Source organism: Saccostrea echinata, unplaced genomic scaffold (assembly GCF_033153115.1).
Source record: "Saccostrea echinata isolate AGI-Se365-2 ecotype Australia unplaced genomic scaffold, CSIRO_AGI_Sech_v1 ptg000004l, whole genome shotgun sequence".
NCBI lineage: Eukaryota > Metazoa > Mollusca > Bivalvia > Ostreida > Ostreidae > Saccostrea > Saccostrea echinata.
Window position 1 is genome coordinate 12,039,160 of NW_026889753.1, and position 24,592 is coordinate 12,063,751.

General features: G+C 34.7%; 2 protein-coding genes and 1 non-coding gene across 3 annotated transcripts; 1 reads left to right on the forward strand and 2 right to left on the reverse strand.

Annotated features, from left to right (window-relative positions):
- Nucleotides 1-341: 341 nt before the first annotated feature.
- LOC133179496 (uncharacterized) lies at nt 342-5,634 on the forward strand. Its single transcript, XM_061314251.1, has 5 exons — nt 342-566; nt 2,977-3,213; nt 3,490-3,668; nt 4,923-5,010; nt 5,102-5,634. Exons 1-5 carry the CDS (start codon nt 356-358, stop codon nt 5,344-5,346), a joined length of 960 nt encoding a protein of 319 aa, XP_061170235.1. The 5' UTR covers nt 342-355; the 3' UTR covers nt 5,347-5,634.
- A 1,193-nt stretch (nt 5,635-6,827) lies between these two features.
- LOC133179184 (pre-mRNA-splicing factor CWC22 homolog) lies at nt 6,828-19,493 on the reverse strand. The gene is made up of 19 exons (XM_061313975.1): nt 19,363-19,493; nt 18,017-18,995; nt 16,197-16,326; nt 15,826-15,982; nt 14,276-14,434; nt 13,263-13,391; nt 12,441-12,534; nt 12,091-12,219; nt 11,721-11,856; nt 11,341-11,547; nt 11,167-11,229; nt 10,956-11,045; nt 10,405-10,550; nt 10,208-10,285; nt 9,944-10,096; nt 9,586-9,713; nt 9,161-9,262; nt 8,656-8,801; nt 6,828-8,443 (listed from the first exon to the last, which is right to left on the reverse strand). The coding sequence occupies exons 1-19, from the start codon at nt 19,368-19,370 to the stop codon at nt 7,005-7,007; spliced, it is 4,473 nt and encodes a 1,490-aa protein (XP_061169959.1). The 5' UTR covers nt 19,371-19,493; the 3' UTR covers nt 6,828-7,004.
- Nucleotides 13,961-14,034, reverse strand: Trnat-agu (transfer RNA threonine (anticodon AGU)). The gene has a single exon. It is a non-coding gene; the product is annotated as a tRNA-Thr (tRNA).
- Nucleotides 19,494-24,592: the final 5,099 nt, after the last annotated feature.

Genomic DNA, 24,592 nt, shown 5'->3' on the forward strand with positions numbered 1-24,592 from the left:
TCATAACATTTTTTTACATGAAGGGATTAAAACATCGGGCTCAACAATCTCCAGACCGACATCAAAGAAAAAGAAAGTACAAAGTAGTCAGTAGACAAGGTTTCTATAAAACTGTTAAACAGGCATTAATTGATAATTGAGTTAAAGTTTGGAATAAATATGTGTTAATTGCTTAAATGAAAAAAGTTTTAAGAGTATTTTTTAATTAAAGTATGATTTGAATGACCAATATTTATTTATCTATCTAACAACGTTACATGTTTTTTAACTTGATTTGTTCTTTCTTTTAGTTTTACTATCACTTCCAGATAAATGCTTTTCTCAGTGAATTTTTGGGGAAAAAATCGTCGCTGATATGCAGGTCGTATCTAAAGCTAAGCCGCTTTTCTTTGCCTGGAAAAGCAGAGTCCCTAGAAACTTTTCCAAATGCTTGTGTCACCACCATTATGAAAGTGAAAAGAGAACTCTCAGAGGGAGCGATAATCTATCACGAGTAACTTACGGAAAAAATATGGCACCTCTTACCTTTTCAGTGATAAACACAATTCAGAGACATTTCTGTGCAGGTAAGTTGCGTGCTGTCAAGTGCAGAGTGGCAATCAGACAGGAGCAATGCTGGTGGCCAGATAGCTCAGTTGGTAGTCTATAAGAGTAACCTGTGTAGAATACAGGCAGCCAATGTTTGAATCCTGGTCAGGTCTATGACATTTTTCCCTTCCTGTTATAGTTGATATTGTTAACCACCACTGGACTTGTAGGTAAAAGTCCTGCCAGGAACAAATGAACTTCGGTTGTGTGTGTTTGGGGAGGAAAATACATGTATTCAAGGAGGAATATGAGGATCAGACAGATTCAATTGCCAGTGGCCAATTAGGTCATGTAGTGTTCACATGGCCTTGGGTTCCAAATTAGGTCTTGTCTACCACATTTTTCTGTCCCATGCCCTGGAAGTTACAGGTGAAAGACTTGTGCTAGGGAAGAGCTAGTGTTGATGTCTTCAGAGGCAAAGACATTTATGGAGGGCAGAATGTGGCGATCAAGTAGATTTGATCACCAGTGGCCAGATATATCAGTTGGTAGAGTACCTGTCTACAGTTCAGAGGGCCCCAAGATCAATTAGTGGTCTGATCCATCACATTTCTCCCTTCCTGATACAAGACATTGGGATCATACCATTTAAGATATGTCTGTCATTGTGGTAGAATGTCCTTTTATACTTTTGTCAAAAGGTTTTTGATAATGGAGATAGAGAATTTGCGTATTTCTTTTTCTTGCTGAATGTGAAGGTCATAGTTTTTAAAGTTCTTAAGGTGATATGGGACTTTGATGCACAATATAATACAGTGTACCTAACCATCATGTTCTCAGTGGGGGATTCTGATGTGAGTGAACTTATGAGTGCAAAATTCATGCTAAAAGAGTAAAACAAGATAATCTGCTGCTCAGAGTTCTGCAGAAAAATGAAATTCTCCACTTTTTGCTTGCGCTCTCGAGCGCTAGCAACTACGTTAGTCTATATTTCTGGAATACGCATGCTCGACTTCACGGTCGGGCATTCTGGGAAAACTACTGAAGATAGACTGTACGATGATAATTTCGTTTTATAATTAAAAATTGATATGATCCGAATTCTGAATTTCTTAATCTATTGTCTAACCTATGATTAAAAGTACAAGAAAATTTCGGTCATATAATGCCAAGATTGTAGAGATCAACTGGTAAAACCTAGCTTTCCTTAAAGCTAACCATGGATACTACCTTCCTAGATAATTCTGGCAAGCTCAGAAAAAAACCCAGGAAATCTTTCAGAGTTTGTCGGAAAGACACGAGAAGCGATTGATACATTGCAGTAGCACTGGTATAATTATAATTCTTTAATTTTCCATTTTTCCTTTTTTGACAGAAAAGCCCGAGTAATGATCCGATTGTTATTGCTAGTGCTCTCGAGCTCTCTTCCTGGATCTTTCCAGCAAGCTCGGAATAACAACCTTGGATATGTTTTCCGAGCTTGCTGGAAAGGCCCGGAAGGATGCGATTGCTACAAAACAGTACCACACTGGAATATTTTTAAACTAGGTGTTCATTGATTCTACTTATCTCTTATTTTTCACTTCAAAATTGAAATTACAGTAAACTACAGAATGCTTAAAGCACAGTTAATGATTCATGCCATTGCCAATGTGAAAACCCACTCTGGATATCCCGAATTTAATCCAACAATAGCTTTTTTTTTATAAATAGTCTGATGAATATTCTGTATTAAACACTGAATAGCTGATACATTCACCATTCTTAATTAAGACACATCCCCCCAACATTACCTCCAGTGTACCACTGTGTCTTCCTATTAATAATTAGGGCCGACCATTTGATTCTGAAGGGGGGAGGCTGGAAGATTTTGGAAATAAATAATCAGTTCCTCAAAAAAGTTGAAAATAAATAACTGTCTTTCCACGACCGGCAAGAAAATAAATAATCTGTCATTGACAATTGCTACTTAACACCCCCCCCCCCCCCCCATTCCGGTCCCTCTTTGAACCTTTTTTTGTTTTTGATTTTTTTTTTTTTTTTTTTTTTTTTTGGTCAAACTTTTTCAGTGAAGAAGAAAATAAATAATATGTCCTTGATCATCTTGAAAATAAATAATCTGTCCTTGACTGGCATGAAAATAAATAATCTGACTCGAAAGATTTTGCCAGACCCCCCACCCGACCCCCCTCCTCAGAATCAAATGGTCGTCCCCTTAATCGATTCAGCAAATTAATCCAATAATTCAGATATCTAATTCAGTGGTTGATGATAGCTACAGTGCTAGCTCACCTATCTTTTTAAAAGATAAGCTTGTATAAGCTTAAATTAGCATACATTTCATAAAACAGAGTTTTACATGTCTGCATGTACATGTATAGGTTTTATTTATCATAGTTACACTGAAAGTTAAACTCTGTTTTCATTGATACATTCCAACTACCACAGGTCCATCAGAAAAAGGGGGACAGGAATCACAAGATCCAACTAAAGGTCAAGGTCATGTCGATGACCCAAATTCATCTGAAGTGTCTGAAGGAGATGGCTGTCCTAAAGGTACTCTGGACTTTCAGGAGGTTGAATCCAGACAGGAGGGACTTTTGGATGAGGAGATTGAAGATTTCTATCGTGAGGCAGAGGAAGATGAGGAGGACAAGGAATGGGTGCCTCCTGTAAGCCTAACAAGTAAGAAGGGAGAGTTTTACTCATACGTACGTACTGTTTTAATAATTATAAAAGAATTTAACTTTCAATTTTTATATACGATCATTGCATTTAAAAAAAGAAGTTATTTACTTTTAAGGGTAAACAGAGTTTATCAAGATGTTGATCTATATGGACATTAATAAAAATCATCACTGTATATTACACAGATTTCTATTAATAATTAGTTTAAAAATATTTGAAAGGAAATAAATGCTTTAATATGAACATTAAATGTTGATTTGTTGTATTTTAAAGGAGGGAAAACAGGCGTGTTTGATATTGAGGAACTGGTTACCATTCTTGAAGCAGAGAATGGGAGGGATATTTGTGTTATAAAAATCCCTTCAGAAATCAATCTGACAGACCATATGATCATAGTCAGTGCCATCTCAATTCGCCACCTACGAGCCATTGTTTCATCTGTCAACCACATTGTAAGTTTCAAGAAGTTTTCTCATATATGTATACATACATGTACCCATTTTCAAAGTGAAGAAACATGAGGTTTTTCCTAATTTTTTTTCTTGACAAAAGCAGAAATGACTTTCTGTGTTGCCTACCAAGCAGAACTACTTTTCTATTGTTACATGTTGTAATATTGCTTACACAATGGGCCAGTTTGTTGATGAGAAATTGTTTGCTGTGGGTTCCTTGGGTCTAGAAGGATGGCTGTAAAAAAATAATTAGCTAGGAATACCTTACAATATCTGGGTTTTCTGATGGGGTTACAGGATGAGAGAGAATGGCTTGTGTTATATACTAATGCAATAAATGAGAAGAGTTTAATTGGGTTGGGATGTTCATGTACATGTATTATGTTACTGTAAAAACCGTAATTTTGTTTATGAAAATAAATTTCTGGTTTTTGTGTAAAATTTTACGAAAGGCTTTAAGTTTAAATGTCCATTTTTGCACTATGGTGGTTCTGATGAAGAGATTTATGGGAATGTCTCTGGGATCAGTGTCAAAGAGCATGATATCTGTTGCTAAAGTTAAATTGGGAAAAAAAAACTTTAAATTATTAAACTTAACAAGATGTTTATTCTCTTGCCATAATTCTCAGGCTTTGGTTATGATACTTGTTTTTCCCCATGGATTGGTCTTGTAAAGAGATTGGCTTAATGTGAGTTAAAGAAGTCTGTCCTCTTTTGCCATAAATGAATTTTGGAAACTCTGCATTTACATGAGAATGTTTTTGGATAAGATGATAATATTTGTACCATTAGTTTTTCTGAGGAAGGGATCTGTATTCTGCTCCACGTGAATTGTTTTGTAGTCACAAGTCAAATAATGTGTAGTTCCATTTAAAAAAAAAAAAAAGTTTCCATGTTATTATTTTTGAATGGTGGGTTAGGATGTTCTTATGGACATTATTCCAATAGGTAAAGAGTGTTACTTAATTTAGGATATTTTTTTTTTTAAATCAATAGCTTGTTTATAAACTCAGAATCAATAGCTTGTTTCAGGCTCACACATGTAGAAGTCAAATATTATACTAGTAATGCCATATAATGAAATTTAAACTTGTCATTATTAAAAAATTCTGATATGATGAAACACTGTCAACTGCTCCTGGAAGTCTGTTGCAAATGTGCATTATTGTGTTAGGTCATGTTATACAAATGCAATTCTTTTGTATTCTTATTAAATTCATTTTTACCAGACATGAGTATATTTTTCAATTTTAGTACAAACAAAGAAAGCATGAATCTGATCCATTCCTTCTCATTTCTGGGGTATCGGATCCAAAATCAGAGTGGCTGGCCATGGACATAGGTATTGGTTTACTGTAAAGTAAGAATACTGAAGTAAAAGAAAATATAATCAGATTCAAATATATAATTTCCGTGTTTATTTGCTCTTCTAGGCAATGCTTTTTTACATGTAATGATGCCGGAGACTCGCCAGAAATATGACCTAGAAGGCTTGTGGATGTCTGGGGAGTATAATGTAGATCAGGAGGAAGAGGAGGGGGAGGAGATTGGACAGTTTGAATGGATCAAGGAGTTCAGACTCCAGAGAGAAAAAGTCCATAATACACAGGGATCAAAAGCTGGTGAAAGTACCGTCAAAACAACCAACACAGAGAAGAAACAAGAGGAGCTGGACTGAATAACATATTTAGACCTGAACTCCAATTAAAAATCATAGATCCTCGACTTCAACACAAAGCTTACAGATATTAATATTGTGTTTTATGATACATGTTAACATACAATGTACCTTGAAAGTGTACATGTAAATGAACCCTGTGTATACTGTATGGTAAATTGTTGACAACAGAAAGCATACTATTCCAAGTACAGTATCCTTAGGCTTTATCATCTGAAATTGACTTGATTTAATGGGCATTTCTCGTAAGTGGGATGAGAATCTCACAATAAAGAATTCATGTTTCAATTTGTACTCCATTTTCTTTTAAAAGATGAATATTTAAACATGAACCTATTACTTCAAGCATGCAGGGGTTGCCTTTCCAAGACCATGGTACTTTCTCTTCTCTTAACCAAAATATACAACTAAAACAGATGACATGCTTACTTGGATTCGTCTTTGGCAGTTTTACAATTTTCCGAGAAAGATTTCCAAACGAAAGGCCTATGGGCCACAATGCTCACCTGAGTCATTATGGTCCTGCTGTTCATTCCTATGTAAAAATTTGATGATATAGCTAAAGGGTTAACTCACTAGCCCAAGCTAGTAGGATGCCATGTATCTTGCACTACCATATTGTCCCCCTCCAGAGAATGAGATGTCCTCATCTCTTTTGGAGTGCCGACGCCTGTGGGACGAAGTTCTTGGGGCAGTCACTTTCACCTGCCAGAGAATACCCGGGTCCCAACGTGGGCGTCAAATGTAACAGAGACATTTATGTGCCCCTGCTGGGGATTGAACCTGGGGCCTCTGGCTAGCCAGTCCAGTGCTCTACTAATTTAGCTAAAAGGTTAACCCACATTCAGAGAATGACATGTCCTCATCTCTTGGAGTGCCGACGCCTTTGGAAAGAAGTTCTGGGGGAAATCACTTCAATGTGGTAGTGTAAGATACACTGCATCCTACTAGCTTGGGCTAGTGGGTTAACCCTTTAGCTCAATCGGTAGTGCACAGGACTGGCATGCCAGTTCAATCCCAAGCAGAGGCACTAACATGTCTCTGTTACTAAAAACCATTGTGACGTACATGTAACAACCATGGAAAACAATATCTAAATGTTTGGTGAGATTACAGTGCAGAATGTTTTTAAAGGTTAATAGCTAATTAGATTTTCAAAAAAGTAGCCATAAAATATTCTGTGACCTACTTTTCAGTCTACTTTTCTAGAAGGCCCTATGTATACTGGGTAACAAAGTCTGATGATTCTTGGCCTCTTAGTGTCCAAGGGTTAAAAAAAGATTTTAAAAAGTATGTCATGGTAACCTACTTTCAGGTTCAACAATTCTGTGCTCAATCAGACCTGAATATATTTCTATGACCAATTTCAATGCCAAAGTCAAGAACTTTCCAATGAGCATACTTCAACTCCATGTATCTCATTCAAATTTACCCAAATGTAAAGTCAGAAGTAGGGCATCAATTGTAAAAACTAAAATATAAACATTTCATTCTTTTTAATCCAACCAATTTTTTTTTTCTCTAGAAAAAGAAAACCCATAGGGTTAGGTCATAGATATGAATTAACAGAATATCATGATTTTTCATGTACATGCATCAAATGAATTACATCATAAAATCAAAGCACTTTTATAAACTTAATTTTGCATATCAAACTATCATCTCCTGTTGGATCTTTCCCTGCTGCGAACACTGCTTTCTCTTTGAGAGCTGTACCTATTACTTTCATATTTTTCATACTCATTTGAATCCCGTCTCTTTTTTAGAGACTGTTTTACACTGTCACTATCAGAGTCTGAGTGCTTCCTCTTCCTCGGGGGAGAGGATGAGGATGATGAGGAACTGTCACTAGAGGAATCATCAGAACTGCTGGAGTCAGAATCACTGGAGGAATCGCTGTCCTCACTGGAGGAATCTACACTCCTCCTACTGCTTCCTTTATTCCTTCTGCTCCTCTCCCTTTCCTCACTGTACCTGTTCTTTCTCTCTTGTTCATCATCTCTCCCCCTGTTACTTCCACTTTTCTCCGAATCCTCTTGCCTCCTCCTCTGTTCCTTGACTCTGTCGACCTCCCTTCCCCTGCCCTCTCTAGACACATATTCTCTTCGCCGCCTTTTCTCTCCCCTGTCATCTTCCTCGAATCCATGTTTTCTTCTTTCTGTACTATCTTCATGCCTCCTTCTTTGGTTTTCCTCTTCACGCCTCCTACTCCTTTCATATTCTCTGTTTCTTTGACTCATTTCCTCTCTGGATCCTTCTCTCCTTTGTTTATCTCTATTCCTTTCCTGACTTCTATTCCTTGTCATAGTTCTCTCATCATCTACACTTCTTTCTCGGAACCCATTCTCCTGATGATCCCTTCCTCTCCTAGAATCCCTGGTCTCCTCCCTTCCTCGATTTCTAAATCTGTAATCCTCATCAGAATCTTCAGCCCGTCTTCCATTTCTTCGCTCTGCATCTCTTTCCTCTTTTCTCCCTCTGGTGGGTCTGTCATAATTTTCCTCTGCATGTTCCTCTTTTCTTCTACTTTGTCTCCTATCACTGTATCTTGAACTTTGTCTGTCATCATCACTTTCCTCCCTATTTCTCCTTCTGTCATTCCTTTCACCTCTGTCTCTCCAATCTCCATCTACATCATTAGAGTATCTTCCACTGTATCTATCTGATCTTGAATCTTCCCACTTGGATCGAATATTCTCTGGACTCTCTTGTCGGTCCCTCCTTCTAGAAATATCTGGACTTTCCTCTCTACCCCTCCTTTTTGATCCAACAATTTCCGAACTTCTCTCTTTATCTTTTCTTTTAGATTGGAAATTTCCTGGGCTTTTCTCCCTATCTCTTCTGTTTGAACTGGTACTTTGTGGGCTTTCATCCCTGCCTCTCTGCTTAGACCTTCTATTGTACACGATTTCCCCTTTTTCCCTTCTGCTTTGCCTAATATTTTCTGGACTGTCTTCCCTCTCTTGTCTTTTTTCCCTTTGTCTTATGTCCCCATTGGTATAACCTTTCCTTGACTTTTCTTTACTCCTCCTGTCCCTTGTGTCTGTTGGTTTCCCTTTTCTTTTCTTTCGAGGTGCTTCATCTTCTGAGGAGCTGTCTGTAATGCATATATGAAAATATTTTACAATACAATAGCATCTGACAGTCATGTAAAAGGGAACATTAATGCATGCATCATTGAAGTGGGTACTGTATAAGTGAAGGGCATACGGTGTCTGAATTTTGGTCAGAACCAAAGATTTTGAACATGTATACAGAAAGCCAATATCTAGAAATATCAGGCAACCCAAAGTCTGTTAAACTACCTACCCGAGGAGCTATCTGATGAGGAACTACTGCTGTCAGATGAGGATGATGAGTCAGAAGATGAGGATGAGGACGAGCTGTCCGATTCCTCCTCTTGCTGTTGAGCTACCTGTTTCTTCACATTTTTCAAGTGCTCTCTGAGATCATCGCTAATAAAAAACAATAATACATCTTATAAGCCTTTATAAAAAGCATATACACAAATATGGTAATAAGGGGGTATAGGGCTTCAATTAAGGTTTCATTACAAACATCACGCTCTCTTTTCTTTTGAAAATATCTATAATTAACGAACATGTCCCTGTTAAATGTATATTCCACTTCCCCCTGGATTCATTAAATAAAATATAAACCTATTTGCATTGATGATATACAATTTCTTATATAGATACTATAAAAATGTATTCCAAAATCAGGTATTCTTATTTACATACATTAAAGTCAGTCCACTAAGATCAATTGTAGTAAAGAAAATAGAAAATCTAGTATTCTTATTAAATTTACTTACGTCAGTCCACCAAGACCAATTGTAGTAAAAAAGTTAATGGAAAATCTGGTATTCTTAGGGTTATCCCTGGGTAGTAACCCCTCAAAATATGGCTGGAGGGTTCTGAAAATGAAGAACAAAGTCAAGTTTATTCAAAATTCTTACAAACTACAAACTTGCTTCAAGACTAAAAATATGCATATGTATTTGTACTTCATGCATGACCATTATGGTTTCCCTTTTTTTTCAAATATGCACATGAATATATATATTTTTAAATTGAATTAAGTTGAAGACATCACAATTCACTTTCCATATACCATATATATACCATATTTCCGTATACCTTTCCATTTACTTAGAAAATTGTCAAGTAATTTTGTTTCATTTTTTCCTAACAAAAGCTGTTAGTGTTGGTCTTAAATTAAAAACATTGGTAGACTTACGGATCTTTGAGTCTATCGTTGAGTTTGGGTAGGCCTAGATACTCCGACAATTCCTGGAATAATACTTTGATAAAGATCCTACTGGCAGAAGTTGTGTCATCCTCATTCAGTCTAATGACCTCCAGCACCTTAGATGAAATAAAGTCATACTCTTAGTGCATTCAAATACTTTAATACTGCATTTTTTCAATTTCTAATTTAGAATTCATTTCTAACATTCCAATAATAAATTTGTAGTGCATCAATTTATTTGTAATTTCTATTTGTTGTATATACAGATACATGTATTTCTTACTTATTCTGAAACACAAGTAAACTCAACAGATAAAATAAAGATTCACTCATAAGATTGAGTTACCTCCCATGAGATTGCATCAGTGTGTAGTAAATGAGCGAAGAACTTGGCCACATTCCTGAGCTTGTTTGTTTCCAGTCTGTGGATTGTGTCGTACTGTTCCTTGAACATGTTCTGGAATGGCTCAATGTATTTCTTGTCAATCATACAGAATCGCTACAAAACAAATACACAGCTTATGCCACAGTGTCAGTGAACTTTTATCTCGATACTAAACATGATTTTCAAAAAAATGCCTTGCATACCAAGTCACATTATATTCATTACCTGAGCTAGCAATCCAAAAAACTTCTCATATGTTCGTTGCTGTGCACAGCAATCAAGAATCATGTTACATAACTCAACCTGGAAAAAAATCATATCATATCATATTGAAATATGTGCAGAGGATAATAGTGATATCTATATGTAGTGAAAACTTCTTAAAATTTCTTTTTCAGCTTTATATCTTTAACAGTCTCTACCTCTTGTCCAGGTTTGAGTTCCATTCTTAGAAGTTTGTGAGCACATTCCTCAAAGTCTAAGGCACTCTGGATAGTTAAATAGATTGTTCTCCTCAGGGCAATCAAATTGGTTTCTGTTTGGTCAATAATTGTCTGTTTCTCTCCTTCTGTTCAACAATAGCAGTCAAATGAATAGAAATCATGCCTATCAAATAATATTATCTGAATTTATCAATCATCTACCTTATCATTAATACTCTGTTTGATCAGAATTCTGTTGAACAACAATTTTATTGCATACATGTATTTTCATGTAGATACCTAAATGCAAAACATTTATTGTTTTTAACATGTTTATATTCTAAACCTCAAAATTCTATCCCAGTTCTCACTTATTAACCTCCTCCCCCAACACTCCCCCACCTAACAAACTCTGCATATGATTTCAAATACGTGCTTCTCTTTTACAACTTCAAATAAATTCTTTCTTTGTGTTCGTGAGACACCATTAAATATTCTTGTACTCATCTATAAAACTTAGATCCACCACAGAAATAATCATTAAGATTTACCTTCACCTTCCCCCTCTTCATCGTCGCTGTCACTTTCAGACCCGGATCCACTCCCAGACTCTTCATCAGAGCTGCCCTCATCCAGGATCTCTGTAAAACAAACATTTATACTCATTCAGTAAAGTCTATTAGTGGCTTAATTATTATGCAGGTTATACTTGTATACAATTGTCATCATCACATTTCACTGACAAAAATATTCTTCAAGTACCTCTTTTCAGTTCTTTGTATTTTTCTTCATTTGCTTCATACTCAGGATCAAACTTGAATACATCTGCAAGAAAAAATTACACGTATGTTGATGTACTTAATATTTACAAAAGCAGAAAGATAAATAATTTCTAGATGACCAAAACTTTATACAATTCTTGTTTGGTTCCCATACTTAGGATTTCTTCTGCCGTTCCTTCATCTTCTAGTGTAAGGAGGTGAGTAAACTGGTCCTCTTCTGCGATGAGATCTAGTTCCTCTATAACAGACTGATGGTCCTTAAAGCCGTCCTTACGGATCGCAAACATTACTTCTATCATGTACTGTACCCTCACATCTATCTGTCCCTCATGTAAGACATTTCTCAGTCTCTCAAAGATAGCTAAAACAAATCAAGTAAACATCAGTTGGCTATTTTTAATGTATTATATAATTATTATCAGGTATGAGGCACATCACTCGGTGATAAAACAAAGGAGGAATGTAAAACAAACAAAAATTGATGCAGTAAACGTGAGATCGTTTGATTATTTTCTCTGCTGTACAATCAATTACCTGTGATTCCCCGTGGGGTAACTTCAGTCAGTTTTTGTCCACACTCCTTCAGGAACCCAACAGCGACCTCTACGGAGTCGTCAGATGGGGTCTCCAATAAAAGTGTCAAAATTTCTAATGCCAACACCTCATGGGCCTGAAATGAACAACAAGCAACACTTATAATTATGTATATTTCAAATGTATTAATCTTACTTTTAATAATACGCAGGAATCCCCAGAGTTTGAGTGTTTCATCCATTAAAAGTCTACAAAATCTCTCACACGAATGAAATCTATAAATGAAACCACCTATCTAATAGCAGAGCAGACTCTCACACGAATGAAATCTATAAATGTAACCACCTATCTAGTAGCAGAGTGGACCTACCACTTGCTGGTTAACCAGATGAGCGATGAATCGGGTGGAGGAGAGGCAAAGATTCTTATCATTTCTCTTGAATCCACGACGAAACTGAATCACAAGACGTCGTAGGATCAACTCCCCTATTTGTGGAAACTGTAAATAAGATCAAAATAAATCTCACCATCTCTAAAATTCAGAAATACTCCAGATAACAGCTACTGAAACAAAGGAAACTTAAATGAGAGGTCACAAAACAGGAAAACACCTCTGACTGGTAAAAGATTTCTTTACTTAAAATTTTATGCTTAAAAAAAATGTGTACATGTAACACAAGATTGCATCTCTTTTGATTTTTGATGCCTGCGTGTTCTTACCTTGGTGTTGATAACTGACACCAGGGCAGCGTACACATGTGTAAATGTGGGAGAAGCCGACTGAGCCTGAATTACTGAACGTGCCACCAAACCTCTGAAAAAGAAAAAGATTGAAATAATAAACCTAGAAAACATAGCATGCTCTGAACTATTCCTTACTCCTCATGTAAAATTCTTAATCACTACTCATTAAAAATCGAGGGGAAGGGGGGGGGGGATTTCATTTGCCTGATGATCATTCATTTTTCAAATGTGATTTGGGACAGACACAAACATAAAAAAACTAAATATAAAATCTGATATTCAATCTTCTTCTAGAAATAATAACCTATATTGTCTATACATTATTTATCAGTAGGGGTGAAACGATACACCTCCTTCACGGTTCGGTACGTATTGTATAATTTTGTCTCGGTTCGGTTATTTTCGATACGATACGTTTTGATAGAAGGAAACAAATTCAACATTGTTTTATGCTTTCTTTTTCTAAATCTAGTCACATATTTTACGAATTTTATTTCCAAATTGACTAGAAGAAATTGATTAAAATTATTTGACTGTCAAAAATTATTTTACAAGCTATCAGTCATCAAAATTTTATGTTTTCTATACTTATTTATTCTGAGTAACGTGTTTTACCTTATGGCAAACCAGACTGAATAACGATCCCGACCGAAAAATGAACCGAACCGAAAAAATAGAGATTTTGCACCGTGTATCAAACCGAGAAAAAATACCGCGGTGAATCGATACCGCGGTGAACCGTTTCACTCCTATTTATCAGGACAAAGTATGCAGCATTACTGATCTTTGACCTCTCACCTTCCTCTGACAATGTTCTCCTGGAACAATTCCTGGACAACAAAATGGAGGTTTGAGACGTTGACTTTGTTGATCAAACCATTGATACTTTTCTTCAAAGCTTCCCATGCAATCCTCTGAAAAGGTTCACTGAAAGAGAAATACAATTACTTTCAATATATTTTATTAAAGTATTTGCAGGTATTGGTGAACTGTATGAATGTTTTAACTTTTGAAAAGCATGAGCTTCAAATGTTCAAATGGGACAGGAATTAAATTTTATTCCATCAGTGACCTTGAACTTTTTCAAATGACATTAGTTATGCTTCTTCATAAAGAAGTTAGAGCTCAGAGAAGATTTTTATTCTTTTTCTGCCAGTGAGCTTGAACTTACTAAAATGACATTGAGTCAATGTACCTTAAAGTCGTAACACACACTCAGATCATAAACAACCATTGTTCCAAACATGAGCTTCCAATAATTCTCTATTACAGCTATAGCCCAGTCAAAAATCTTTTTTACTTTTTTGACAGCGACCTTAAACTTGCTGGAATTACCTTAGGTCAAGGTCATGACACACCCACATGTTAATAACATTCTTTGAACCAAGTAAAGTATAGGCTTTCTATTATTCTTCATTACAAGTGTAGTATGGAAAGGAGGAATGAATTAATATACATTGAAAATTCATAAATATATATATATAATGAAAAACATATGGCTGGACCGGGAATCGAACCCGGGACCCCTGCATTACTAGTCAGGTGCTCTAACCACTGAGCTATCCAGGCCGATGTCCTCAGTCCAGCCTAAATTCCTACACAAGATTGCATAGTCTGACAGATGCACAGATCTACAAAATGATTTTTAAATATTCCCCAAATTTCATTTGGGGGAGTGGAAAGGGGTAACACTATATTCAAAGAGTTTTTGCATTTACCAGATTATAGATATATCTGCCTCACTGTGACTTACAAGTTATATTGGCAAGCATGGCTTGAGTCGGGTGAATTAAGCGTTTCTGTGTAAATACCTTGACTTATCAGTAATGCTAGCCTGCATGGCTCTCAGTCGAGCAGGGGGAATATACGCCCCACCTGTCCTCGTGGTCAGTGACAACACATCAGCTTCTTTCGACTTCTTTGCTGCATTCTCGACTTTGTCTCCTTCTTTCTGATTTTCTTCAGTGGCTCTGTAAATTTATAACATTACATTCATTCACTAAATTTATTTAAATTTGCATGTGATACTTAAAAGGGATGTCCCAAAATCACATAGACTCAGCTCACATCTTTAACAAAAATTGACATTTCTCCATAAAATTTTCTGGGTGGATAAAATGTTTTGTTGGTTGATAAATTATGTTTTTATGTGTGTACATTTATTAGATAAAACAATAAAACATATAAAACAATAAAACAATAAATCGAACACTTGATTTCCGCCAGATACCTGACTTTGATTTGCATTTGGAAATCCTTGGTAGCCTTTCTAGATTATACCGACCATTTAAAAATCAGGTTCTTTATTCTGTTTTCTTTTGTGGTAAATACGCTCTATGTCTAACAACTTTGTTAACTTTTTATTAGGAAATTTGATTATTTATTCACTCACAAGAATACATGTAACACGATGCATCCCAATCAAAATATAGATGTTTCACAGCAACTATTTATCTTCTTTAACTGTTGCTTCACAGTTATCTCTGAAAATCACAATTCATTAAAGTATCCTACGTAAAATAATTTTTATAAATATGAAGTTTCTTGAAAGGAAACGGAGGGTTAATGCTGCATGGCAGTGTGTGTTAACAGGTTTATTTGACAGTGATACACATTTATGTCCATATGCAACATTGAATTTTTTTTCACGTAGCTCAAATTGCCAAGTTGACAGTAATGTATGTGGTCACATTTTATCTTATCAAGTTACAGTAATAAATAATATTCTTCTTTCCTAATTTTGGGCAACCAAGTTTTGCATTCGGACAAGTCAAAGTTTGAGATCACTTGCCCAAAGGGCAAGTGAATCTGAAAGTTAATGTCTATCCCTGATGCCTTTCTTTAGCAATGAGTTTGAGTTCAAGTATATTTGATCACAGAAAATTGTATGGTCAGTGTCAATGCAGCTGCCATTTTTCAACAAGTCAGATTTCAAACAGGTGCATAGAAAACATTATAAAATTCATATTATTAAAAGCACATACAACAAAACTGGAGGAAAGTTAGTTTACAATGCAATATTAAGAATTCTGATTTTTTTTTCCTCCAACATTCCAAATAAAATATACTTTTTTGTAAGATTTTAATTATCATATGCCAATTTTCAATTGCAATTTTTTAATACAGTGCCTATCTCTTAGATAAGACAATAAAATATTGCATTTAAATAGGTTCTTTTGTGTAATTACTCAATGTTTATCCAAAAAATTTATTATTTTATTGTTGGTTTAATCTTTATGCAGTTTCATTAATTTATGACACTGTGTTTCTACAAAACTATGCTTGTCTACAGAATTTTGGGACAACCCTTGCATGTCTTTTTAATTGGCTTTTAGTAAAGAAACATGTTAAGAAGTATTACTTGTCTTTATCGCCATCTTTCTGTTTACTTCCATCCTGAGTTGGGGACCTACGATGGTCATCCTCTTTTCTTCTTTCCAATGAATTACGATCTCTATCATTTCTCCCCCTGTCACGTGATCGCCTGCGATCCCTCGGTCTATCATCTCGGAATCGATCTACCAAATCAAGAAATATATTACTGAATAAGCTTTCTTGAGTTACAATCTAATTTCATAACCAATTTAGAAAAACTGAGTAAACTCAATGTATTTTTGATACTTTGTAATTGTTTCTTTTTAATTAAAATGAAATGTATATCATTCCTTTTTATGAATCTATCATGCCAAATAATTTTTCTTTCATAAATATTTTTTTTAACTTCTTTCATACCATTTCTTCTATTTCCACCAGGACTGTATCTACGACTTCTGCCGTCTCTATTGTTTTGCCTGCGGTCTGGGGAATATCCACGTCGACCTTCACGTCTCCTACCATATCCATCTTCCTCTTCCATTTTCCTCTGAAATAATTCTTCAAATTTCAGTCTTTGCAATCATATATTGTTTTATTTTTTAATTAAGACTTTCTTCTCTTTCAGTGAAGTTTTTCAATGGACTCGTACAAAAATTACAGGAATTGAATTATTAACTATTTTATAGACTAATTTTCAAGAAACAATATACATTAATTGATGCACCTTTTTACAAGACACAAATCAGCATGCAGAAAAAATTGTTTTAAAATGGGAAAAATGTCATAGTCCTTATGACACAGCATATAATAGTATAGTCTCCATAGTCATATAAATAATAATAAAAAAAGATAAAATTTCATTCAGAATACCATGACAACATCAAAAGCACACATTTTTCACATCCTGATCTTAAATAAAAGGAATCTTTTAGACACAATGGAGATCATACTATAGCTCTTATCAAGTTGTTTTGACCCAAGTCATTCATCTATAAATTCATGCACAAATAAAGCCAATGCTAGGGTAACTTAAACAATATGTTGAAGAAAATAATCCACTCCTAGAGACAGGACCTGCATTTTTTCCCTGAGCATGCATCCACAGGACAACAACAAAAAAACCCAAACAAACAATACATGGGCAAATGGGATATGGCTAGTAAAAAATTAATAAATTACATGTTTATCTCAAACCAATACATAAAACATATAATGTGCACATGATAAATTTAATAACTGAATTTGTTTAGAAAAATATTTTCCATTTGAACAAAAATAATTTAATCTTTGCATAGCTAATCCTACATTTGCCCATGCATAATAAACACACAAACATTAAGATGGAATTTGCCTAAAAATGTGCGATAAATTTGCCTACATAACACAACTGTATCAGTGTTTTGCCAAGTGTGATGTGAGATGGAATATTGTCCGTCTACAAGATGTAAATGAATAAAAATTTTGTTACTGAAAGCTGATGCTTTTTTTTCAACAAAGCCAATGACCAATATCTAAACAACCTAACAGTTCTTTTAGCACTTTCTTTTCACGGTCAAGCTATAAAATTTAGTTAGGGATCTAACCAACTTATTAATTTTTACCAAAAAAAAATGTAATTTAATCTTTTTTAAAATTATTTGCTTTCTGCCCAATAATTGCATTTAAGAGCCCTCTATAAACTGCACAGAGAGTTCTGATTTTGTTGTATTTTTATGCAGATAGAGTCATCTGCTCTTTGATCAAGAATAAAATAAATTGAAATTGACAGTTTATTACTTAATTTGTGATCAAATCAAGCATTCATAACGCTTTAATAGGCTAAGATAAATAGATGGAACACTTCATTTGCAGGTATTTTGCCTACTTAAGTAAACAAAAGTGATTTATGTTCATCAGTACTTCATCGTCTTTGAACATTTTTCCCGGGGGTAAATGCAAGGCACCCTATATTGAAAATGTGATAGATAAGCTCAATATTTACACCTTTACACACTATAATTTTCTCAATGTCCAAAAAATATTTTCCTCTAGTGTATAGAGGGTCCTTAAGCATGTAACACATTTTCTGTAAATATGTATCAAAAATTTGTTAGATTACAAAATCCAGGAATGGCTTTATTCTGACAACCTAAATTTGTAAATTCTATTCATCATAATAAATAATGCCACATCAGATATATATGATTAAACATTAGTAAGACCTCTGCTTCTGTTAGTAAAGTTTTATCAATACAAACCTTAACTGAACTTTTTAGTCTTCTTTCATCATCAGAATCTGTGCATTCTCCACTTTCAGGCTCACTTTCAAAGTTCCTCATGTCATGTTTCTTTTTACGACCCCTTTTCTCATCCTCATCCTCTGACGCCCCACTTTCTTCTTCGTATTTCGACATGTCGTATCTGTCGTCCCGTGGAGGAGTGTGACTTGGAGAGGAAGAGTCAGAAGAATGTCTATGAGATTTTTTATCAGATGGAAGAACATCTGGTGATGCATCTATAGGTCTAATCTTCTCACTCCTCTGAGGAGGACTAGAATCTGGAGATCTTCCCTGTCTAACTTCACCTTCTCTTTGAGGGCTTGATGATGGAGTCTTTTTCTGATTTTCCTCCCTGTCATGTTTTTGAGGTGGAGGGCTAGTGGAGGGAGACCTGGACTGCTTTTTAGTATCTTTTCTGTCAATCTGTGAACTCCTAGGGGATGATCTTCTTAAATCATCTGAAACTTGGCTCAAGGATTGCACACGATCCTTTTCACGTCTAGATGAAGATGAAGAAATAGAACGTTGAGATGAAGAATGCCGCGATGATACTCTCTGGCCACTTCTAGAGCTTGACCTTGATCCTGCAGGAGATGGTCTTCCTCTTACAGAAGGAGACTTGGATCGCCTGGACAATCTAGAACTGGAATGTGATCTAGATCTCTCATACTCTGGACTTCTACTTCTTTTCACTGCTTCATCAGAATTTGAATTTTCAATAAGCCTGCCTCTTTGTTTACGAGATGATGATTCTGTTCTGTTATCATCAGAGTGAGAGGAATGCCTTCTTTTTTCCTCTCCTGACCTGGATCTTTTTTGTTGATCTTTGTCCTCTCTTTCCTCTGAGGAGCTACTACTGGATGAGGAGCTCGAGTCACTCTCTGAATCTGAGGAATTTGAGGAACTACTTGAACTGCTCTCAGACTTTTTCCTCTTCCTCTTGTCAGAATCCTCACGTCTAAAATTAAACAATAAATGTACTGAATTAAAAAAAAAACTTTATAGAAGACAAAACTTTGAAGAAATACAGTCAAAGATTCACAAAACATGAAATAATGGACGATATGGGAAATATCCATATGCCATATGGATGTGGCTATCTATCTTGAGAAGAGGCAAAGCAATCATATACGTCATAATCTGTAGCATAATTCCGACATTAACTTGACATTATTTTGTAGCGAAAATTTTACATTATGACAGTGAAAATTTGCGCCTTTACTTCTACCACGTTCTATTTATTCGATAATTGATGTCGTACCTATGAACTTCAAAATCGTGGGGGAAAACTTAATTTATTTTGTTGAAAATACTTTAGTCCTTACCTGGGCATTTCAAATGTGTATACGTTTATAAGATTTCTTTGTCAATTCTTATTCAAGACTTAGAAAATGCAAATCATGAAATAAAATTATCGTCGAACTGTCGCACAATTGTACGACACACAGACAGAAATGTACATAAAATATAGAAAACCGAAAACGTTCAACAACTTTTCTCCGGATTTCTTTTCCTTTTGAGAAAAATTATATCATTTCGGTGTAAACTGGTTTATTTCCAAGTAGGGGTATTTGTCATATATTTCTCCAGGAAAAATGTTCAAAGTGATAAGGTATACAGACCGAATGAATCATCGTTATAGGGGGATGGTTTAACATGAATGAAAAGGTTGAAAAGGTGAATATAAGTTAACGAATATAGTGAAATATACAGTCTAGACGAACTCCAAAAACAGCGTTTCCGGAAGTAAGAAATTGAGACTGAAAAAGACTCCGAAAATCGAGTCCGCGCATGCGCACACACACAAAAAATGGCGATTTTTCGGCAAAAATGATGGGTCTACAAAAACTGTCCGTGCAAAGTTTTGGAAAGTATGGCAATTATATCAGTACTCAGAAATGCTAAATAAAAGACTTCGGAAGAGATCGTATTTGTCAGATTTTTGATTTTATTTGCAAAAAAGGAGATATTTACTTTCAAAGTTAACGTTTCAAGTCAGATCAATTTCAGAGAAAATGATACGTTTTGAGAAGTAAATATGCATAATAAAAGGGATATATATGCAAAATGGGACAATATACATTGTAACTGTTAAAAACTTGACTGAATTTTACACATAAATTAGCATTCTGGTTTTTTATTTGTGTACGACATCTGAATTGAACGCGTAAGTTTTTACCATCGTTATTTACCGATATACGAACATATATTATTATGAAAACATTTTTAAAACTATTATCTATCAATATGAAGACTTTAAAAACCACTCTTCTAGATATATTAAGGGCACAACATGTCTTCTAAAAATGAACCCGTTAATGTCTCTGCTCCGTGGTGAAAAATTCGCATTTTCTGATTAAAATGAATACAAGTTGCGTGTCTTCAAAAACAAATAAAATTAAGCACCTTTATTGTAGGAACGACATAAAATTTAAATCAAGGAGACAATAAATTAAATAAGAAAATATTTCTTACCGGCAGTATTGAATTCGATGTCGTATATCCAATTCACTATTATGCAAGAGTTTGAAGCAATAAATAAGTCAATTTTCACAAAATAATTTAATAAATGCAATTATCCATTCAACAAAAAATAAAATAAAGTAATAATGCACTAAATCCACAATTATGCAGCCGTATATTTGGAGAAAGCGAACGACAATCCATCGTTTGTTTACATCGGACGCCATTTTGCCGCAATGCATGATGGAGCCAAAGACTTCGTTTTCGGAGTTCACGCTGTTTTTGGAGTTCGTCTAGACTGATATATATATATATATATATATATATATATATATATATATATATATATATATATATATATATATATATATATATATATATATATATATATATATAGAAAACCCAGAGGTGGACTCAGGTGTCTAGGAGGAGTAAGTATCCCCTGTTGACCGCGTTCACACCTCCCGTGAGCCCTATTGCATGCTCGGTATTTATATAAAGATCATAATATATAAGGCGTGGATCAGAGGGGAGATCGCTCGCAAGTGCAGTAAGCCATCTTATATATATCAAGGATATCAAGGAATAAAGAACAGTGAAGAATTATTTCTGTTATTCAGACATAAAAAAACGACTTGAATCTAAACAGAAAAATACTCTAGCAGACTTGAATAAAATATATAATTAATGATCTCCTAAATCGAGAAAAACTGAGCGGTAAAAAGAAGGTATCACAGCAGCAAATGCGTTCTTCATTTATGGAATGGTTCTATGCGAACTAAGTTAAACAAAGGTATACGTGCAACATGCCAAGGGTACTCTTTTCTATACTATCAAAAGGATCGTTCACAATTAACTTATGAAGTAGAAGTCTTTACTTTGCAGATGCTATTTGAATTATAACAGCTGGACACAATAGACAAACACCCAGCTGACACAGTGATGACCAAATTAAGCTATATTTAAAAAAATGGATTTTTGAAAAATTGCTGTGTTGTTAACATATCTATATCTTCAAATAAGCTGTTATCCGTAACTAACTGGTGCATGGCACTGTGAGCAACGAGCCCACAAAATGATACCCCGATCCCATATGAGCATAATGGCAAAAAGGATTTTTGGCAGTACGTAAATGAGATTCTATGAACGTTTAATTGAAATTCAGTTGCGGAGTTAAGAGTTCTGTTTAAAAAAAAATGGGGACCCCATTTATTGAGAATAATGACGAATACAATGGTTTGCTATGAGAATATCTGTGCAATCGAAACGTAAACAAGCCAAATTAGAGAATCCCTGTTCCCCGTCAATAGAAGTCTTTTTAAAATTAAAGAAATTCATGACCTAAAGTTTCATTGCAAAAGCTTACAGAAAAACTAATTCATAAAATTATGATCTATGAAAACAATTTATATTTTTAGACCTTTGTGTTTTTAAGGCCAGGGGGAGTTGTGATATTAAATTTCAAATGCAAAATTAATGTAAAGTTTCGGGGGGAAATGTTGAACAGACATAATGTATGAATTTATAACCTTATCTCTGACCTTTTGACGTCAAAATCGATAGGGTTTTTCTTACGCATGTGAGCTAAGGCTAGGTATAGGCGTTTCTATGCAAATGAGCTATTAAGAGGTATATTTATTATGCAGAGAAAGTTTTGATATAATTTAATTTTGTTTGTATTCTTGCCTCTGATTGGTTAATATCCAAAAAGGAACACAAATTATTTCTGTATAACCTGGTTTGGTATGGGGACACACCCCCCTGACAACCAGCTGAATTATCTGTATCCATACAATCCTCTCATTTCCAGTCCTCGAGATTCATGGAAAATTCCAGATTTAATAAACGTACCTTTAACTTCAAACGATAATTCGCTCTTACCACATGTTAAAAGGCTGCTAGGCCTATGTATCAGTTTTTATCTCCCCTTGCTTCCCATCACTTCCGTTACTTCCGTTACTAAGGTTGTATTATTGAGCGGCAAATTTGAACTAATAAAAAGCAACGAAATTTTACACCCATAGTTATTTCATGATTTTAAAATTAAATTATAAGGAATGACTCTAATTCTTGGCCAAATTATTCGAGTATAACCTGGTTTGGGTCAGTTTACGCTGTTTTATAATCCGCTTCGCGGATTATAAAGCGTAAACTGACCCAAACCAGGTTATACTCGAATAATTTGGCCAAGAATTAGAGTCATTCCTAAATTATCTTCTTATGCATACTTAGTAGCCTCGGTATGTTATAGCCAGTACACATTATGACGTCATATTATGACGTCACTGTTCTTACCGACTGGAGTTAATAAAGCATATCAACAAAACAGCTTCGGCGCAAGGGATTACCCTATTTAATTTTACTTAAAAATTGTATAATGCTAAGAGGAATATTCTATAGATTAATAAAAATCCTGCACAAATCCTAGGCATTTTCTTATTTGATCGGAATTGGAGGAAACTTATACCGGACTGTACATTTTTACTCTGATTCAACTTAAAACTTTACAAATAGAAATTATACAACTGAGCTGTAGATATCTGTGCAGCAATACCAGCAATCTTTGGAATATTTTGCTTCTAAAAATACCTTGTTTCAGTTAAATAAAATAGAGCATGCCCTTGCGCCGAATGTCCATTATAATTTTGTGTAGTAAAGAACAATGACGTAATAATATGACGTCATAATGTGTACTGGCTATCTTATGTCGTGGGTACCAAGTATCTATTAGACAATATGTTTTAACTTTCTCTGCATAATAGATATAGTCCTTGGGCATTTTAATTAGTTTATTTGCATAGAAATGCCTGTACCTAGCCTTAACTCACCTGCGTAAGGATATCCGCTCTTGGACAGCAAGGAAGGATTACTCTATATAAGTACTATTTTATTTTGAGAGTCAACTTTAAAATAATGTTTGTTTGCCCTGACTGTCCCGACCCAGGATGGAAAAATAAGGGTCGGTAGGTCAATGGGGATTTTTTTTTTCACAGAAAAGTTTCAAATCAATGCTGAATTTCAAAATCTGTTTTCCGACATGCATAACAAATAATTGTTTCCAGTAGGTTAAAAAGAGTTTCGAGTCGGACCATTTTTAGCCAGTCGGTCCGCAGAGGACAACCAACCAAATTTTTTAAGATGGTCTAAATTTGAAGTTTTTGTGCAACGATTGTCATTTTATTCATCTCATTATGTTTTAACTTTCTTTGCTGTATCAAAAACTGTACTGTAAAAAGTTTACATTTGTACCCAAATACAAAAATTAATACAAAAGTACAAAATTTAATACATTTTTAAGGAAATCAATTTCCGTTAATTTAACATAAATACCGATGTTTATAAGTATGTTATGAAATAAGAAGTGATCTTTGATGTATTCCAAAGATAGCACAAGCTTTTTACACATGTGTTATACCGGTATAAGAATTGCATGATGTAAATAATAGAATGTATTCTTCCCGAATACCGGGATACCTATATTTTTAAATTCTAAAATATATTTGTTGATCAATTTTCTGATAATGCATAGCTGGTGGTTTTATTCACATTTCCTGAAAACATATTTGAGTTTTCATAATTTTCCCGACATTTTTGTGGGAATTTTCAATTTCTTAACTGCTGATTTTCATACGGAGTTGTAATAATAAATTTTATCGCAGAAAGCTTAAAGCAAACTAAGTTATCATCTATAAAAAATGCTATTTGCAATGTATGAATTTATGTCCTTTGACCATTTGATCTCAAATTTAAAAGAGTCTTCTTTAGGTCATAAGGAGTTGTGATGCATAATTTCATTGCAAAAGCTCTCAGATTTTAAGACAGTCTGGAAACGAAAGTGTTACACACAAAAAATGCATGAATTTAGGACCTTGACCTCTAACCTTCTAACCTAAAACTCGATAGAGGTCTTCTTTACGTAATATGGAGTTATGATATTAAATTTAATAAAGAAAGCTCAAAGAAAACTAATTTATCATCTTGAAAAATATTATTTATGATATATGATTTTTGTCTTTGACCTATGGACCTTAAATTCGAGACATCTTTTTAAGGCCGTAAGAAGCTGTGATATACCGGTATTTAAGAGGCAGT

What these genes read in the sequence shown, in the direction of transcription:
- LOC133179496 (XM_061314251.1), top strand. Translation starts at nt 356, where the DNA reads ATGCAGGTCGTATCTAAAGCTAAGCCGCTTTTCTTTGCCTGGAAAAGC. An exon ending in TTTCATCTGTCAACCACATT is followed by an intron (nt 3,669 to 4,922) that starts GTAAGTTTCAAG and finishes TTTCAATTTTAG; the next exon opens with TACAAACAAAGAAAGCATGA. An exon ending in GTGGCTGGCCATGGACATAG is followed by an intron (nt 5,011 to 5,101) that starts GTATTGGTTTAC and finishes TTGCTCTTCTAG; the next exon opens with GCAATGCTTTTTTACATGTA.
- LOC133179184 (XM_061313975.1), bottom strand. An exon ending in TACCCCACGGGGAATCACAG is followed by an intron (nt 11,548 to 11,720) that starts GTAATTGATTGT and finishes GATTTGTTTTAG; the next exon opens with CTATCTTTGAGAGACTGAGA. An exon ending in CTGATGCAATCTCATGGGAG is followed by an intron (nt 9,714 to 9,943) that starts GTAACTCAATCT and finishes ATTTCATCTAAG; the next exon opens with GTGCTGGAGGTCATTAGACT.